The sequence below is a fragment of the Thermobia domestica genome, chromosome 1 (assembly GCF_964235325.1).
Source record: "Thermobia domestica chromosome 1, izTheDome1.hap1.1, whole genome shotgun sequence".
NCBI classification, from domain to species: Eukaryota; Metazoa; Arthropoda; class Insecta; order Zygentoma; family Lepismatidae; genus Thermobia; species Thermobia domestica.
Genome location: NC_137454.1, coordinates 198,016,435 through 198,036,379, shown reverse-complemented (window position 1 = coordinate 198,036,379; position 19,945 = coordinate 198,016,435). Strand labels below are relative to the sequence as shown.

The following is a 19,945-nucleotide window of genomic DNA, read 5'->3' as shown; positions in this document are numbered from 1 at the left end:
TTCTGATTCTACTCACGCACTGTAATAGCAATTCTACTAATACTAATAGCAATTGAACTGGTAGTATATTATTAAAATCAGCATTACCAATTCAGTAGTTTTGGTGAATGACAATTTGAATGAATGAAAAAAAAAAAAACTAATATGCAGCACAAAATTTGCTATGCTATATATAATCCGAATGGTAAATAAAACACATTCATGCATTATCATGATTTACATTTACATCACACGTGACTTTTTTAATTTCAATTCACATATACAGAAAACATTTAATTAACAATTCAAACAAATTATTTTCTTGATAAGTTGCCAAAATTCTTGATAAGTTTTAGTTGTCTTGACATTTTTTAAGGAACAAATCAAAATGATAATAAAAAAAAAAGTTACAAAACTAGAAATTGTCTATGACAGTCATACTGTTATAACAACGTTTCTTTAGAATATTTTGAGCTCAAAATTAAAACACGTAACACATTCTATATGTAACAAGTTCCAAATATAATGTCAATTAAATATCATAGTGAAGAATAAAGAAGGATCTGAAATATTTCTCTACAAGACAATCTATGAAAAGATTACAAGGATAATGTGTTCGAAATGATGTTCTCTTCAAAGTTATTGGATTGGTGCCGTAAGTATATGATGAAAACAACTAGAAGACGCGATTCCACTTCAGCTTCTTTTTTTTCCACTTATCTATCTATCTATTTATATATGTCTTAAGTTTCATCAAAATATTTTCACTTAAAGACAAAATATAGTTTCCACCTCCTGACTAATACGGGGTGGTAATATAAAGATATATTTAGAATGCCAAATTTTGTATGGGTGCGTTACAAATCTTACTGTGCATGCTTACTTCTACACTTTGAACGGTTATATATTTCTACATAGTATTTATTTTACAATACTAAAACAATAAAACTATCTGATATTTAAAAAATAACTCGAATTTTTGCATTAATAAATTAATGCGAAGACAATAAACATTACTAACTTACATCATCCCCAAATTACAGCTACCATTTGATCTAACCTTTGTATAAAGGCTGTACATATTGAAATATATTCAAACACCTTGTGTTTACATTGACATAATGTCTATACAATGCCCATAACAATCTCCTAATCCTCAGATGATTTGTTAAAAGAAAAAACTCAAATACATTCATGTTCTTTCAAGCTTCACTTTTCTCCTATTGTACCTTCCCAAGCTTCCTCTCGTTGTCTCGCTGCCAATCTCTTCTTCTCTGTAAAATATAGAAATGGTATATAAACTTATTTATTTTAGGAACTGTATGTTACCGTATTTATTTTCTCCAATTGCAATACAATACTGTTTAGATTCTTGTGACATATATAACTGACAGCAACTAACTGCACATAAACTATGATTTTCTGTATACATAATCTTCTGTCTGTAGCAATCTCTTTATTAATATGACTGTAAAAGTTTCATCAACTCCCAATAGATGACAGCAATTTTTTTCCCTATATTTTCAATGTACTTACCATTGGATATAAGGAGAATTCATAGACGAATCCGCCTTAGCAGTGATTATACTGAACAGCATGGTTATTTAAATTTAGACAAGTAAGGGAATATATATTATCTAATTACTAAATTACTATCATTAAAACAACCCTGAATTATTTAAACACCATCACCATTCTTCTCAACACACAAATATAATGTATAGGTTACTCGAATCATAAAATCCCATAGATTCAATTCAAAAATAGTGAGTAAATAATTATCGTTTGTTTCTACCTAGACATCTTTTTTTCTACTAACAAATACATAGTTTGAAGGCACTTTTGCCCCAACACAAGATTTTGTTTTTCTACATAACCGAGGGATAATGTGCATAATATCACGTAGTCTAGAAAGTATTGAGCCTTTTGCACACGAGATTGAGTTAGTCTCTCAAATCTCAAGAGTATATGAGTCGCAGTGGGTCAAACCTAACGTCATTTGACAGCTGACAATTAAAGCTAGTAGATGTGAAAAAAGGTTTGAATTTTTATAATCAGAAGTAAGGTATTGTGTCATGAAGATGAGTAAACTTTCCGCAAAAACTATGCTACATTTCACAATTTTGTTTTGATAAAGGTGCAAATACTGCAAACACCCGTGAAAAAACTCGTGTTGTTTATAGACAAGACGCGTTATCAAAAGTAACAGCCAAAAGATGGTTCAGTCACTTTCTGGAAATTTTGATGATCAAGATTCCTCACAGTGGGCGACCAACCATAGCGAAAGTGGATGATATTCTGGCAAAAGTTGAGCAAGACCAGGAATCTAAACATCCATCACCAAGCAGTGTTAAAGCATTGGAAGAAGCTGGATACAAAAGAAAGCTCGACGTTTGTGTGCCACATAACATTTACTCGATTAAATTTCTAATGCGAAATCTGTACTGAAACGTAACGAACTCAAGCCATCTCTGAAACCGTTGATCACGAGTGATGAAATGATAATATACAACAACAATGTGCGAAAACAATCGTGGTCGAGCCGAGGAGATACTCCACGGTCTGTGACAAAGAATCACACTAACGCTTAGGAATGTTATGCTGGGATGGAAAGGGCATCCATCATGCATCACGAGCTGCTGATGCCGTACAGAATGATATATTCGAACTTGTACTGTCGACAATTAGCGCGAGTGCACCTAGTAATTCAAAAGAAACGGCCGGAACTAGTCAATAGAAAGGATATCGTATGCCATACTGGCAACGCGAGACCGCATACATTTTTAACGACCTGTCAGAAGTTGACAGAACTTGGCTGGGAGGTTTTAATGCATCGACCGTATACCCCGGACCTCGCACTGTCAGACTATCATTTGTTTCGATTTCTGCAGAACTTCCTGAATGGTGTTACGTTTGTTTCAAAAGAAACCTGTGGGAACTATGTCACAATTTTCTCCAGCAACTGGATTATGACGTTTGCCGGAAAAACGGCAGGTCATCGAATAAAATGGTGCATATGTTGTTTCATTATGTGATTTTTAAACCACAATAAATATATTCTTAATTTTGACTTCTAAAGACTCAATACTTTTTTGACAACCTAACAATTTAGCCTATTTCAAGAGATGATTTAAAACAACACTCAAAGAAAACATGAATAGACAGTTAAAATATAATATGTGCACTTTTTCAATATTCTTTATTCATTATTGAAAGTATTTCCACTGACTCAAACTGACGCAGGTTTCTCTCTTAATTTTTCTCCTTTATATTGCTCATGACGTATGAAGTAAACAAATTAATACTTTTAAAGATACAGGTTCAAAATACAACTGATTATACCCAGATAAGAATAGTAAGTAAAATAAGAATAAACGACCAAAAATGCCATTATAACATGTCCTTTTTGGTCGTTTATTCTTGTCGCGTACTTTACAATATTTATATAATTTATTCAAATAAGCCATATTAATGCAATCACGAATTTCGTAATAATGGTACACATAAGAGATATGTTTTTAAAAAAATCAGTTTCCGTTGACAAAGGTCTTATCACTTCCTTGCTCCCATACAAACTACGGATCTGCTGTGTGTTGCAGTGGGTATTTCCTGACCCATTTACCCTTGATAACGGCAGATATGAAAGAAGCTGACATATATTGGAAAACTTGTTCTTTTATTCCACGGTATTGTATCTTAGTTTTGAACTATGATTGTGTCTCCCTTCACATTACTGTACAGTATATTTACAATTATTATGGGGAGCTGGCTTTAATGCGAGGCTGAGGAATTCAGAGTTGATTGACAGGTGCCCCACCCCGTCACCAAGAAACGGTCACTCGACGGTCCTGGGTAGGGTTGCCAGTGCTTTGTTAAAAAATTCACCTAATACTTACTTAATTCAAAGAGTTTATTCAAATTATGCAGTCCCTATTGAAGATCCCTGTATGCGTGGACACACGCAAATTAGGCTGTAATAACAAATGCTTCAGTTTTTTTCTCCCTCGCTTCTTCGTCGCACTGCACTATGACCTTCCTTATTATTTATCTAGCTTCGCTGTGTATAGTTTGCCCTCTCTTACGTTGTGAAACCATTGTCAAATGAATAATAAGCAGGGCCTGGATTTTGTTGACAAGCAACTTTTTTCTGTTACGCATAGGACAAGGCAAGTTCGAATAAAAATGTTACGATCAACTCTAGGTTCTAAAAATATTTTTTTTATGGGTCAACTTTTGGTCACTTTTTGCCGTTTTGAAATTTCAGGTCAATTTTTAATATTTTAAGGTAACTTTTAGGTCACTTATGGTCTTTCTATTCTTTTTTCCACATAAGGAAATCTTTAAATGAACACGGTTTACGGATGTGGAAAAGACGAAGTTGAATAATCTCTTTTCTTGCTTCCTGACTACTGGGATGGAAAAACTGCATTCTTAACAAGCTAATGAAACCTAAACTGTAGCTGGTTGACGAAAGGTGAAGGTTGGTAGGTAGCCAAACAGATAAGTTTTGGGTTGTTGACCACAAAGGATGTGATCATGTGCATAACTAAAGATGGATTATAAGGCGTAATACAAAAATATTTTAAACAGGTTTTTATCTATTATTCTCATGTAATCTACACTTGCGAACTTTTATTGTTTAAGAGTGCTTCCTAGTTTCAACTTGAGAGTGAAATGACGCTTTCAGTACGTACAGTGCCGTACAATGGACTGATCAATGGACATAAATGATCAATGGACTGCAACTAATTGAAACAAAACTTTTTTTTGAATGTGAGTGAGAAATGTTAATTAAAAATCCAATGGATATTAAAAAATGTCAATGTTTAACGAACGTTTAAGTAAACGCAAGTTTTAAGGTCAATTTTTGTGATTTTTAGGGTCATTTTACAGGAATTTTAGTGTCATTTTATAGGCCACTTTTAGACAATTTTAGGTCAACAAGATCCGGGCCCTGACAATAAGCAACAAAACCACAACAGCAATCAACAAATAACCAACTCACACTAACTCTTCACAATGACATTCATGTGACAATTTTCTAACCCTGGCAACGCTGACATATAGAAGGAGGGTAAGGGAGAATCGCAAGAGTCAGGCAGAAAAATGTTGAAATATTTCCGCCTCTACCTCAGCCCCCGCTGGTAAACAAGCTAGCTCCCTATAATACTTGTCGCTGTACTATTAACAAGAAGTCGAATGAAGAATGAGAACAGTTCACTACAGTCAACAACGTGTCACAATACTGCAAAATAATCAACTGAAGTCGCGTTACGAACCACACCTCTGTAGCCGGTCAGACGGTTTTCAATTGCATGATGTATGGCCACACCAATTCCCATCACCGTTTATTTATGGATTTCAAGACTGGAATTTGCTACTTCTTAATCCAACTCACTTCCCATGTTAAGCAACACTCAAAACTTTATGTTCTTATCGGGAATAAACTTCAGGCCGCTTACATGAAGGAACTAGTCGCTATTCAGTTGCAGAAAAGCGCCAACAAATCTACTATACCTCAGAACTAGAATGATATCTTGAATTATAAATATATTTTCTTTAAAATGCAGAAATAAAGATAGAAGTTATTTAGTTTTGAACTTTGGCAAATACGCTTCTGAACTTAAGCCTATGTATACTATAGTCAACAAGTGTTTGTATTGTTTGTACAGGGAATGAGCAAAAATATGGAAATACCTGGAAAAGTTGCACATTACCTTTATTAATAGCGAGTAGGGCCACCTTTGGCACGCAGAATGGCCTGCAGTCGATGGGAACTTGAGAAATATAGGTCGCGTATGGTTGTCAAAGGAGTGTTGTACCATTCTTCCGCCAAAGCAGCTGCAAGTTGTTGTAGAGACGACGGTGGTGGGTAGCAGGCTCGCACCTTGGTCTCCAAAACTGACCACAAGGGCTGAATGATATTGAGGTCTGGCGACTATGGAGGCCATGGCACATGTGACAATACCAGACCTTCGTGCTCGTGAAACCAGTCTTGGACGATGTGAGCAGTATGAACAGAGGCTCTGTCATCTTGAAACATGGCGTTACCACCTAGGAGCAAAGTCTGCACCATGGGATGCAGCTGGTCACTCAAAATGGGCGCGTAGTCATTGGCAGTGACATGTTCATGCAGAGTGATGATAGGTTCGGCAAAATACCAGAATATGGCAGCCCAAATCATCACTGAACCATCGCCATGCTTCACTCTTGGTAACAGACAGTCTGTATCGTACGCTTGTGATGGCGTTCTCCACAAGTAAATTCGGCCAGCGGTTGGAAACAATGTAAAGGAAGACTCATCCGACCCAATGACAATCTTTCACTGATCCATTGTCTAGTTTGTATGGGCGTTGCACTACTGTCTCCGTATAGCAGCATGGCTAACAGTCACGAGTGGTTTGCGAATTGCAGATCTGCCAAAAATACCCTCGTGTGGAGCTCTCTTCCGGCTGTTTTGACGCTAACAGGGTTTGTAAGCACTGCATTCAGCTCAGTGTGACTTTTGGCGGCGTGGTGATCTTCTGCTTAGTCACAATCCTACCCAAGTGCTTCTGTCTCTTTCACGCAACACACACTTGCGTCCACGCTGGTGCTTCGCTGATGCGGTTTTTCCGGAACATTCGTAGCTCAGTCATGATCTTCGAGACTGTATCTCTTGATACACCATACATTTCTGCTACTTTCATCACAGAAGCTCCCGCCATACGCGCGCTCACAATTTGCACTCCTTGAAACTCTGTCAGCTCAGACATGATTCACGATAACCTGCACAGACCGGTCGCTAAACTGTAACTGGCGATTGGACAGGTTGTATACCTCACAGGATGAGACTTGTGACCACAGAGGCACCTACCATTCAGACGCAAATCGTGTTTGAAATGGCTACCTCTTTTATACCAGGTGTTTCCATAGTTTTGTTCATCCCCTATATTTTTTTCCCCTTTTTCTATTTTTTAAATTTGAACTGCGTACTGATCTTCCTGTTCCGACCAATTTCGACTTCACATGATTGCTGATGTCAAGGCAGATAGTTTCAAAAGAAAATTCAAAGTGCTATTTTAGTATCACACATTTTGAAGCTCTTCTGTCGCATCGGTTAATCTTCAATAGGCAGAAATGAACTCAAGAAGTCTTAAGTATGACTAATTAGGATTACACGGTAACGTAAGACTTCTTCAGTTTAATTCTACCTATTAAAGATTAACCAATGTAACAGAAAAACTTTACGGCACGTAATATTAACATAGCACTTCGAATCTTCTTTCATAACTATCGGCGCTGATGACACCAGGAACTTAGCGAAGTCGAAATTCATCGGTTTAAGGAATATTTATATACTTATATACTTTACTTATATATATAAAATATTTAATTTCAGCATAAAAAACTCCAGTTACCTCGAGCTTCTCTCAAAAGCTTCCTCTCAGCCTCCCTTTCTTCTTTTGATTGATTTAATCGAACTCCTAGAGCACCTGAAACCAGTCTTCGTGCTAAAGCTACACAGGTCTCAGGTCTTGGACGGTACGGCTGCAAAAACTCTGCTGTCCGACGGGCCTTCATTCGGGACTCATGTGTAGCCTGCGACAACGGACGTGTCTTCACAAAAGGATGTTGCGATTCCAACACTTTCGCAGCTAAAATTTTAATGATATAGTAAGCTTACATGGTACCAAATATAATTTCTTTTTAAGGTTACACACGCATTTGTATTTAACTTCAGAACTTTATATTCTATACTTAAACTCTGCATTTTCAACTAACGACAAAATTTATAAATTTCTTAGATATAAAAATAAACGATTACTGCAGAATAAATAAAGCTAGACATTCTTTTTGCTATTAAAAATGTCCAAATTAGCTTGTCTTGCAAAAAAAAAAAAAAAAAAAAAAAAAAAAAAAAAAAAAAAAATCCTATGTTTTGGTTACACCTTTCTGGTACTTTTTTCAATGTAAACACCTTTTTGCACTTCTTGAAACTTTATTTATTTACTATTTCTATAATAATTACTTTGGATTCACTCCAGTTCCGTTAGACGAAAGCTATTGAATGGAAAGTAAAGGAGGTATCTACATCAAACTGACCAATCACGGTTATCACCAGTCGGTATTGTTGAGTGCTTTCGTGAGCGGATGAGTTCACTTGGATTTTAGCGTCTCATTTAGCACCGAGTTTATATGAAACGTGGACCCGCTGCTTAACGTGGAATCTGAACCACATGAGTTCTCACCGGAAATGGAACGCAGGCTTCCACATCTAACTATATAGCCACGAGCCTTACTTACTGATCGGTGATGAAGTCTCACTGAAGAAAGGAAAGAAAAAAAAAAAAAAGACAGAGAGAGAAAAAGAAAACTTAAGTGTTACCTGTTTTAACAGTTTTCCGGACTTGTGACATCAATATGTAACATTGTCGTTCTGGGACTTGTTTTGGGCAGACTTTGATAAATTTTGATTCCTTATATATGATGTGATTTGTTTTGGTAGTGTTTGTACGAATATTTGCATTTGAAATTCGAGAAGCTACATTTATTTACTAAATTAATAAAATTTAATTTTGTACAGAACTTGTTTCAGTAGAAGAGAGTAATTGACTGTACGATAAATCAGTGGTCATTTCACAAAAATAATAATAGAAAAAGCGTATCACCATTTTTGACAAAACTGAGTTATATATTTGTTGTTTACTATGAAGATAACCGACAATATAACAAATTTTACTTTATTTACTAACGAAGTGGTAAAAGTAATTTCATACTGGAATAGGTACGAGAAACGTTGATTTCTTTTATTATTATCATTTTATTGTTTATTTATTTTTAGCAACTCTCCCAGGATCTATATATTAAAGCCACCTTCCAGGTTATTCTTATAGAAGTGATGAAATAAAGCTGGAACTGATGTTCTCGTTTACTTGTCAGTTTATAAAGAATACATATTATGTGTATTTCTTTCCATACTGCACATGAAAGCTTAAGACTATATATTCATGTATTCTTTTGCTATGGAATATGAAGCAAAAACTTACTTCAGGTTATGCTGTGAAGAATATGGAATAAAGATACATACTAAAAATACGAAAGTATAACTGCACTTTTGAAGTGCTCTGTATCCACTATGGAAGACGAAAAGAAGAAAGAAGAAGAGGTGGAGTTTTAGATATAATCGTAGCATTATTAATAAGTCCCTGAGATTATTAGTGAACGGCATGAAAACACAGATAGGAATGCGAAATAAGACTTTAGAAAAAATAACAGTATTTAGTTGGTCATTAAATAGCCCTGCAGGAATTGCCGGTCTTCAATGAGGTGCCTCCTCAGGTGTTAAGCAGGGGAATTTATTTTATTGAAGGTGAAATAAATTAAAAGACAACCACAAATAAGCAAAATATTAGCAACTAACTGGAAATTTGAAGAAGAAAAGAAAATTAAAAAAATGTAACATAAAGCAATAATAGCTGACTGAAAAAAAAAAAATGTTTAATATAAGGGCCAAGACGAAGTAGGAAACAATAATAAGAAACGATAACAAGAATGAGAAATTCAATTCATAGTTCGATTATGAGTGCGAAAATACAATAAACGGAGAGAAAAGATGTTATATAAAGACAAGAGCGTTCAGAATACATACATACACAAAAGGAATTGAGGTAATAGTATATGTACAGGGAAAACTAGGGACATCATAAAAATTCAATTAGCAGTTGCAAACGAAAGGAATAAAAAGTTTTTGCAGAAATAAAAAAAATCAGCAAAGTATATCTATCAAACAAAATTGGCTATAAAAATAAGAATATATTTACTATAGGAATCCAATACTGCAAATTAGAAGGATGGAAAAATCATCAAGAACAATTAGGAAAAGGAAAGGAAACAGCAAATATAAGAGGAGAGAGAATAAGCGAAGCAGAATACAAAGGAAATAACATGGAAGAGCTTCAATCTATAAAGAAATAGAAATAATAATCAGAAACATGATAAACAAGGCATCAGGTGAAGATTGCATAAAATCGAAATTATTAAGATGGCAGGACTACCAATGGATAGGAGTTTACAAGCTCCTGGAGCAACAGTCAGAAGCTTCGACTTGATTTGTCCTTAATTTCACGTCTTTTTCAGCACCGAAGCTATACAAGACGTGAACCTATAGCTTAACGTGGGATTCGTATCACATGAGTTCGCACTAAAATCAAACTTGGGCCTCCTACAACGGAAACGCACACTATTTTGCCACATGAGAGTTCATCAGAGGCTTAGAGCGTGGAAATAATATGTCTAGTTCATACGAAGGGAGACCGAACATAATGTGCAAATTACCGACCCACACAATGTAGTAATACAGAACAGTTACAAGTACGGGTTGGCGCAAAATCTACCAACCAACTTAAACTATAAATAACTACTAAATGGAAAAATACGAAATTCTCATCTAAATTTCGACTACATATCTCATCATCTATTTAAAGTATTTTTGACGTTTTTCCCTCAACTTAGAAAGATTTTACATAACTTATCTCAAAATATGAAACGACTTCGTGAAGAACTTCCGCTGAAAAAAAAAAAAAAAAGGCAAAAGTTTTGTGTTCTATAACCGACTCCGTCTCTTCCAAAGGTTTGAGGTTACTCTGATAAACTGATTTACAAATCGCTTGGTATACATGAGGTGTAGCATAAGTACATTTTATAACTTAATTCCAGAGAGAATTATTTTTAAAGTTAGTAGGTTCGTTTTGCGTCACCCAGGATTATTACTGAAGATGAAAAAAAAATTATACAAAAAAAAAAAAAAAAAAAAAAATCGACGAATATCAGTGTAATTTTAGAGCAGATACACAAAAAGTTACCAAAATAACACACATCTGCGTCTATGCTTATATAGCAACCACAACACAAACAAAGGACCTATAAGACACAAAAAATTAGAGAACGAAGGAAATGAATTAGAACTGTAAACTATCATTAATAAAATAAAATATATATTCCATAAAAGCCAGGGAAATTAATACAGAAAGAAGAAAATTTAAAAGAGTAAATTCACTTAATATTTAAGCTTATTAATTAATGATCAAAGAAAGAAGAAAAACAGCGACAGAGGAAACAAACTGCATGTATAACAGAGCCTATTGCTACGCAGCTGATAAAAATGGGCTAACAAATAATAAATTTAAACTCACTATATACAAAACACTATCACTTATAACCTATGGAACGGTGGTATTCATAATGAATAAAACAGATACGCAGCGAGACATAGAGAGAGATAATAATACGTAAAATGTATGAACCACAGGAAAGGAGGAAAGGAAGAAAGAAAGAAAGAAAAAAAAGACAACTGGAGAATATGGGACAGCGAGAAAATAATGTATTGGAAAATAATGACACAGTGAGATTCATGAAGTCACAAACGATTGCCTGGGCCAAAGAATGAACAATAGAATGAAATGATAATAATGAAAGGGAGAACATAAGGAAAAAGCGACCGATAAAAAAATAATAATAATAAATAAATGATAAAACTAAACTTCTATACCTACTAAGAGAGAAGATAAGATATAGATCGCCAAAAACAGAAAGTAACAGTGACACATCCTTAGGAAAGCCAAAGCTTGCAGCACCACCAGGTAAGGAGGGAAGATAAGGCAAGGTATTGAATGAAGTGTTACAAATAGATAAATAAATAAATAAATAATCAAATAAAATAAAATAAATCACGAAAAGGTGATGGAAAGTGACTACATCTTTCGAAAATGGATATAAAGAAAATTAAATGAGCTGAACAAAAAATTACTGAGAAAGTGCTACGAGTAGTGGGGTGAAAACCATATTGGTTATCAAACTATCAAATTATTAACAAAGATAAGTGAAAATACTAACACTGTTCATTGCGTTTGGCCATTTATGATGTGGCCTTGTTCACTATGTTAAGTCACTAACATGAAAAAATGAATCGCTTTTTAAACACTTTATACTTTTGCTCAAAGGGTTAAAAACGAATGAGGCTTCTTGTTAAACTGGTTGTTTGTGTGAGGGGAAAGGGCGGAGGACGGCAACTTCTTTATGAAAGAACTGACGATCTAACAATTTTTCTGTATGTACACTAATAATGTGCGAGTTCTGTAAACACAAGCCACATGAAAGTCTTAGACTGCTTCTTCTTTCTGTCATGTACCGTACACATTCCACTTCCAAATTCCGTGCAAAAATGATATAATTATTAGTGATGTAATAAATTGTTGAGTATATAATTATTAGAATACACTGAACTTATTTATTTATTTATTTATTGAACAAATTCCCAGATACAGCATAACTTTGCCATTTTACACAGGGACATGCTAACAAAAGAAAGAAAAAAAAAAAACAAGATAACAATAACAACAACATAGAAAAAAGAGTGTAAGAGTAAAACTATTCCGTCAAAGCTCGCTTAATTGCTCTTTCAAACACTGGGTAGCTCGAAAAAATGTCCACATCAGTTGTTACTTGATTATAACAGTTTGGTATTCTATAAAAAAAGAGACCTCTGTATAACAGCCAACCTAGGACGGGCAAGATGGAGTAGGTGGGTATTCCGGGTGATGCGGGAAGGGACAAGTAAGGATAGTTCCTGAAGTAATATTTCCGATCTTAAGTTTCCATTAACTATTTTATGCAGATATTTCAGATCAGAGATAATTCTGCGTACTTAAGGAGTCTGAATATTAAGATGTCGCAAGAGTTCCTTCTTAGATAATATTCGAAGTGCAGGAACACGAAAACGGACTATAGCGATGAAGAAATTGAGTACAGAATCAAGTCTGGAGAGATGTGTAGGTGCTGCCATGGCCCATATGGGAGAGCAGTATTCGATCTTGGGCGCTATTAAAGTCTTATAAAAAGTTGCTAATGAAGAAACAGTGCGTAGTTCGGTGACTCGATAAAGAAGTCCCAACATGCGCATTGAATTCTTTAGTATTGAGGAGATGTGGTCAGAGAATGTGAGTTTTGAATCAAAGATGACACCAAGATCATTATGACTAGCAGAATGTGTGATAGGGGAATCGTTGATATGGTATGTGGAGGGAACAGGAGACTTTTTCAAAGTAATAGTAATACTGTCACATTTCTTACTGTTGAGTTTCAAGTGCCACATTTCACACCAGCCTGTAAGGTAATTTATGTCTTCCTGTAGAGCAGTTGTGTCATGGAGACACGATATTTCTCTGTATAACTTACAATCGTCAGCAAAAAGCAGAAGGCCACTAGGTTGAGCTGATAAGTGCGTGTAGAGATCATCCATATACAGGACAAACAGCAGAGGCCCAAGTACACTCCCCTGAGGCACCCCTGAGATCACGGGTTGGGGGTTAGAAGTCGCCCCTGAAAGAACAACTCTCTGTTTACGGTCCTTCAAGTAGCTTGTGATTAGAGAGAGAAATTTGCCATGTACATTAAATCTATTGGAGAGTTTATGAAGAAGATGAATGTGGCTGACAGAATCAAAGGCCTTCGAGAGATCAAAATAGATAACATCTAATTGAGTATTGTTATTCATACATTTGACTGCACAGGAAAGAAGAGTACTTAAGTTTGAGAGACTTGAGCTTTTCGGTAGAAAGCCGTGCTGAGAACTATGGATGTAAGGTGAGGTGAATTTCCTTGATAGTTAACGTTAACACTAATTATTATTTACGATCGTTTATGTTCATAAGTACTCACTAAAATGAACGTAAGAGGAAATAGGCTTACCAACTAAAGAGCTACTGAACACTCCAAGAGCGTGCGTGTCATCTACCCACTTAATTTCAAATCCAGCGTTCTTGAACGGAGAAAAAACGGTCAACAGGTCTTGCGTCTTAAATTCTGCTGGAAAATTGTAAATTTCTACAACATGAGAAAACTCTTCATCTCCAATAACCCAGTCTTTGCTTTGGTAACTATTGTAATCGGATTTCGGTTTCTCAATACTCACTTCACCGACTGCTGCCGTCAACTGGAAGTATACAATCATGTATTAGACTAAAATTGTTACATATGCATGCAAATACACAGAACAAAAGAAATCGAAGAAGCGGGCATGAGGAACAAACTACTTTCCAGAAATCTGACAGAAACACTGTACAAGGACACAAATAGTAAGTGATAAAGTCTTATATTTGTGCTCGTGTTTTAGAGTTGCAATTGGATTTCTGCTAATTAATTTCTGATTATCATAATTTTTATATAATCCCTCCTGTAGAAAAGTTTAGACGTAACAGCTATTAAAAGCAGAGCAGACTACCGAAATTAATTTCTTCCGGTTTGCTTTTATATGCTTACTTTGAGCCCAAGTCTCAAGAAACACTGTACAAGGACAAAAATAGTAAGTGATAAAGTCTTATATTTGTGCTCGTGTTTCAATTGGATTTCTGCTAATTAATTTCTGATTATCATGATTTTTATATAGTCCCTCCTGTAGAAAAGTTTGGACGTAACAGCTATTAAAAGCAGAGCAGACTACCGAAATTAATTTCTTCCGGTTTGCTTTTATACGCTTACTTTGAGCCCAAGTCTCAGTCACAGAAGGCTGAAACTGTGAAGGTATTTGATTTGCTCTACTGTCAACGAGTTCGGCGTGCCTTTTATTTTATTATTTACTTCTGAAGTTTACTTAGCAGGTAAACATTTCCATTATAGGTAAGTTAATGCAATAAAATACACTGGATGCAGTTTTACAAAGTACGATGGAATCTCTTAGAAATTTAAGAATGTTAGAGATTCCTCCTTTTCCTAATCTTCACTCGTTTCACACAAAATACCAAGTGAACAAGTTATGTTTTTAAAAATATCATTTACAACCTATAAACTGTTATTCGCAACCGTTATTTCAATAATATTAAAAGTGAAAATTTAAGGTGATTTTGGAGATGAAAGCGTAACTCTTAAATACTTCACCCTGATGGTATATTTGAGTATGTATAGGGGACTTTAATCAGCAAAGTAAATAGTATAAACTTATTTCGAACTTACTTCTTCCATTAATTTTGGGTTTAGGCAATCACCATTTTCATCAAAAAGCATTTCCCATGTACAATCATCGACATTGATATTATGATCAGGCTCTGAGGTTTTACTTTGTGAATCCCTGGCAGGGGATGTTCTGTCATTTTTTGTCCCCTCCTCTTTATGCTTCACCTTCTTTTTCTTATTAGGAGTTTCCGGGGCATGAATATTGTTCACTACGCAATTGTCGTCCTTCTCGTTTTCAGCTATTTCATTCACCAACACTTGAGGTTTAGGCGGATCCGAGATAATAAGCACATCCGATATAAAGCGACCTCCAACTGCCTTGTTTTTATTATTTGTCCTCTTTACATCCAGATTACTACGGATGTCATTTTCGTCATTGCGCGGAACATCCTTATTTACACTTTTTCTCTCAGGTTTTAAACGATCACTAAATTTTCCTTGATATGGCTCCTCAACACTATCCGCTAGCTTCGTTTCTGACGGTAAAATACTTCTGGTTACAGAATCACTTCTTAAAGTATCTTCCTTAACACAGTCTACAAATGAACTACTATGATCAAACGAAGAACTAACATTAATTACTGAACACACTGAGCTGTCTTTTCCACTATCCGCGACTGATGTATCAATGCTTTCACAGTAACCGGAATCGCTTGTGCTTTTGATGTAGTTCGAACCCCCAGAATCACTTCCACTAGAAGTCCTTTCTCTGCTCTTTGATTTTCGTCTTCCGACACCAGCGCGTTTTCGACTATCTTTTACTTCCTTTTCCTCTTCCGTATCACAAGACTTTTTTCTCGATACTGTTGCTTCCTTTCGACAGCTTGTTTTTACTTTTTCTTCTACATTTTGAATGGGTGACAATGCACTAGGCGTGCAGGTGGCTGGGGCAGGACTAGTTCCTCTTCGGATCGGAGTGGAAGTTGTATTCGTTGCTGTTGAAGTCGATGACGCGCACGGATTACTTTGTGACTCTTTCTCCGTTGCACGCATTGGGCGAGGAACGTAGACTTGGATGTCCGGACGTCTCTGCCTGGACCTGGAATTAATAGAGATGAAAGAAAAGATAAATTTAATATTGCATGAAATTTGCTCTTGTTACATGTAATTTATATGGAGTTAATGATTCTACTGCTTAAAAATAAGTAAGTAAAATTTAATTAAATTCCATTTTACTGACCTGCACGTTCCACTGGTGGCCCATTTTAATCTTTCTACAGAAATATCTCGAAAACGGTTGAACATAAATGAATTGAACAAAAACTCAAATAGGAAATACCATAGGGCAACTGGAATGGTAATGTCGAGGTGTCCCCCAGGGCCGCTCTTCAAGGGGGCCCGGGGCCCAACTTTAAAATTTTAAATGGAAACATAGGGCGACTGACAACTCGCTCGATAGATCTTTAAAAACTAAAAGGCGATGTGGCAAAAGATTTTTCATATTGGTCACCGTATTCAAACTGGCCGCCAAGATATGTTAACTGTATCAGATAAACGTCCAGTACCACTACTATGAAAACGGTTGAACATAAATGAATCAAACGAAAACTCAAACAGGAAAGCCATGGGGCGAATCGAATAATGTCGCTGTACCCCCCAAGGCTGCCTTTGATGGGGACCCAGGTCCAACTTAGAAATTTTAAATGAAAATATGGATCAAGGATACCTCATTCGATAGATCTTCATACACTAAACAGCGTTGTGGTGAAAGATTTTTCATATGGGTCACCGTTTTCAAAATGGCCGCCAAGACATGGTGCCTGTACCAGATAAAATGTCCAGTACCACTAATATGAAAACGTTTGGAGATAAATGAACATGACAAAACTCTTACAGGAAATCACAGAGTGTATTTATCATTCCACGCCTCGAGAATATTCTAACGGAGAAAAAGACCATTAAAGTATACGGGCATAATGCTAGAGAGGAAATCTAATTGTTACACAATTATCTTTCCGATGTCCCTCTGTAAATGGGTGAAGCGGGAATGAATGGCAAAATCTCAAATGAGAACCCCACTTTTATTTGCAATAGGTATAACTAGTTTGAAACACTTGTGTGTACAAGTGACTGGTACTTTAATGAACTGATAATGTGCAGACGACTTTTGAGCAAAACCAATGTTTGTACACATTGTTCTAAAATTGCATTGTTCAATAAATTGGTTTCGCATTTTAGTTGATTCATTTTTGCACACATCATTGCCTGCAATCAAAATGGAAGATATCATTCAACAAGAATTTTACCTACATTTTTTTTCCATTACAGACGGATTTCCTATTTGAGTTTTTGTTTGGTTCATTTATGTTCAACCGTTTTCATATTAGTGGTACTGGACGTTTATCTGATACAACTAATATATCTTGGCGGCCAGTTTGAATACGGTGACCGATATGAAAAATCTTCTGCCACATCGCTTTTTAGTTTTTAAAGATCTATCGAACGAGTTGTCAGTCGCCCTATGTTTCCATTTAAAATTTTAAAGTTGGGCCCCGGGCCCCCTTGAAGAGCGGCCCTGGGGGGCACCTCGACATTACCATTCGATTTGCTCCATGGTATTTTCTATTTGAGTTTTTGTTCAGTTTATTTATATTCAACCGTTTTCGAGATATTTCCGTGGAAAGATTAAAATGGGCTACCCTATATATATATATATATATATATATATATATATACAGATGGTGATCAGAAAAATGGAAACACCTGAACGAAATTACAACTTACCAGATTAATATAGTGTCGGGCCACCTTTCGCCTTCAGAACAGCCTTGTTGCGACGTGGGATGGAGGCATAGAGGTCGTGAATGGTAGCAAGTGGAATTTTACACCATTCCTCGTACAGGGCATCGGCCAGTTCTGTGAGAGAGGATGGAGGTAGAAATCGTCGCCGGAGTCGTGTTTCCAAGATGGACCACAGATGTTCAATTATGTTGAGATCTGGGGATTGGGCGTGCCAGGGAAGGTGTTGAACTTCATCCCGATGTTCCTCAAACTACGCTGCAACAACGCCAGCTGTGTGAATGGATGCATTATCATCCTGGAAGATGGCGTAATTGTCCGGGAACAACATCCGGACCATAGGATGCAAGTGGTCTCCTAAAATTGCGACATAATCGTTGGCAGTGATTCGTCCGCTAAGTGTGACCACAGGACCCAATGAAAACCATGATATGGCTTCCCACAGCATCACCGAGCCGCCGCCATGTTTCACAGTTGGGCGGAGACACTGCAGATCAGAAGCTTCTTTGGGCGTTCTCCACACATAAACACGGCCCGTGATTGGGAATAGGGTGAAGGATGACTCATCCGACCATATCACACATTTCCAGTCCTCAACGGTTTAAGTTGCATGGTCGCGGCACCATTTGCGGCGTGGAAAATCGTTATGGTTCCTGATGAGGGGTTTGGCCTGTGCAACACGACCCCGTAAGTTCACGTCATGTAATTCGCGGCGGACTGTGATTGTCGAAACAGGGTGGGGAAGGTGCTGATTGAGTTCCTCCGTCACTTCCTCCGCAGTGGCACGACGGTTTTGCGTGACAATGCGCTTTAATACCCGGCGTGACCTGTCATGATTTTCTTCCGCCCACTGTTCCGCTTCCCCGATGTGGTTTTCCGGTGTGTTGTGTAGGCCGTCATCACCTTCGACACTGTCCCACGCGACACACCCAACACACCACCAGCAGCGGTCCGGCGCTGCGGGCGCCACGACACCACTGCCAACCCATACATCTGACATGTTGCCAACTACAGGTGTTTTATTTTTCTGATCACCGTCTGTATATATATATATTTAGTTTAATGTGCCCAGGCTGAATGTTCCTGCTTGTATATGGAATTCCACATATGATAAGGAACTTGATTATTGTAATGAAAAACGCTTATCAAACAAAAGTTAAAGATGCATCTTTATCATTACCTACTTACATTTTTTAAATTTTTTGTTCCAGGATCATCACGAATTTAGTTCCTTCACTAAAACGATCACTGACAATTTTTTTAACTCTACAAGCGACATTGCGTCTACATTCCCTATCAATCAACTAAGACTTATCTTGATAAAACTGGTGACTTTTCGTAATCAAAAAATATTTTGCCGAAATTTCAAGTTTAATGAAAGAAATGAACTTTATTTTTATGCTATATTTTTGAGTATGTTAATACAAATTTCTAACCAAAAATATATTTATACAATAAAAAAATACAAACAATTATCATCATCATCCTAAGACGTTCCATTCATTATTTCTTGAATTTCTTTCGAACGGATAATCTGAATGAAGTCTCTTCAGCATATCCTATTATTGTATTTCTCTTCTTCCTCAATCTCGTACTTCTATACATTAAATTTTAGTCGGTATTTTTTGGACTTCTCGACCCACTCGTTTAGCAACTTCTATACTTCTTCCCTTTCTTTGCTTTATATGCAGATGCAACTAGATGCCACTACAAATAAACTTTTTTGCCATGCTCCCTTTCACTTTTTCTTTCACTCTCTTCACAATTTCACTTAAGGTCGCTGTACTAAGTTGTCTTAATCCTCTTTTAATGCCAAATGCTTCAGTTAATCTATATTGCACGTTTACTTTCGCTGATTTTCATCCACGTTTCTCTCTCTTCATCTTTGGTTACTTCCAACTTTTTCAATGTTTCCTATGTTCTCAACCTTACTATTGATGCCTTTTCCGTATCTAAAAAGCGCATCCAAATATCACTACCGTACCAACAGTTTTCTACCACCTGTTTGATGTAAATATTAGATCTCTTGTACTCTTGCCTTTTCTAAATCCATGTTGTTGTTGCTTTCTAGCTTGTTTTCTATTTCTCTTCTTATTCTCCTCTCAAGAATTCTTTCATGTATCTTCGACACTTGTGCATACTTCGAGGATAGAGTAATGCCTCTGTAATTCTTACACATTATCTTGTTTCCTCTCTCATATTGGGTTGCGGCATAACTCCGTAGCGTTCTGATTTGATC

General features: G+C 36.3%; 1 protein-coding gene across 4 annotated transcripts in view; it reads right to left on the bottom strand.

The window, feature by feature from the left end:
- Nucleotides 1-202: 202 nt before the first annotated feature.
- The window catches only part of LOC145692692 (uncharacterized), a 180,533-nt gene continuing 160,790 nt past the window's right edge, over nt 203-19,945 (bottom strand). For all 4 annotated transcript variants that reach the window (XM_081768104.1, XM_081768095.1, XM_081768085.1 and 1 more), the window contains exons 5-8: nt 14,968-16,006; nt 13,708-13,951; nt 7,380-7,616; nt 203-1,253 (exon numbers count right to left, since the gene is read on the bottom strand). In XM_081768104.1, coding sequence (XP_081624230.1) covers nt 1,189-1,253; nt 7,380-7,616; nt 13,708-13,951; nt 14,968-16,006 — 1,585 coding nt within the window. In that variant the 3' untranslated portion in view covers nt 203-1,188. The remainder of the gene's footprint in view (nt 1,254-7,379; nt 7,617-13,707; nt 13,952-14,967; nt 16,007-19,945) is intronic.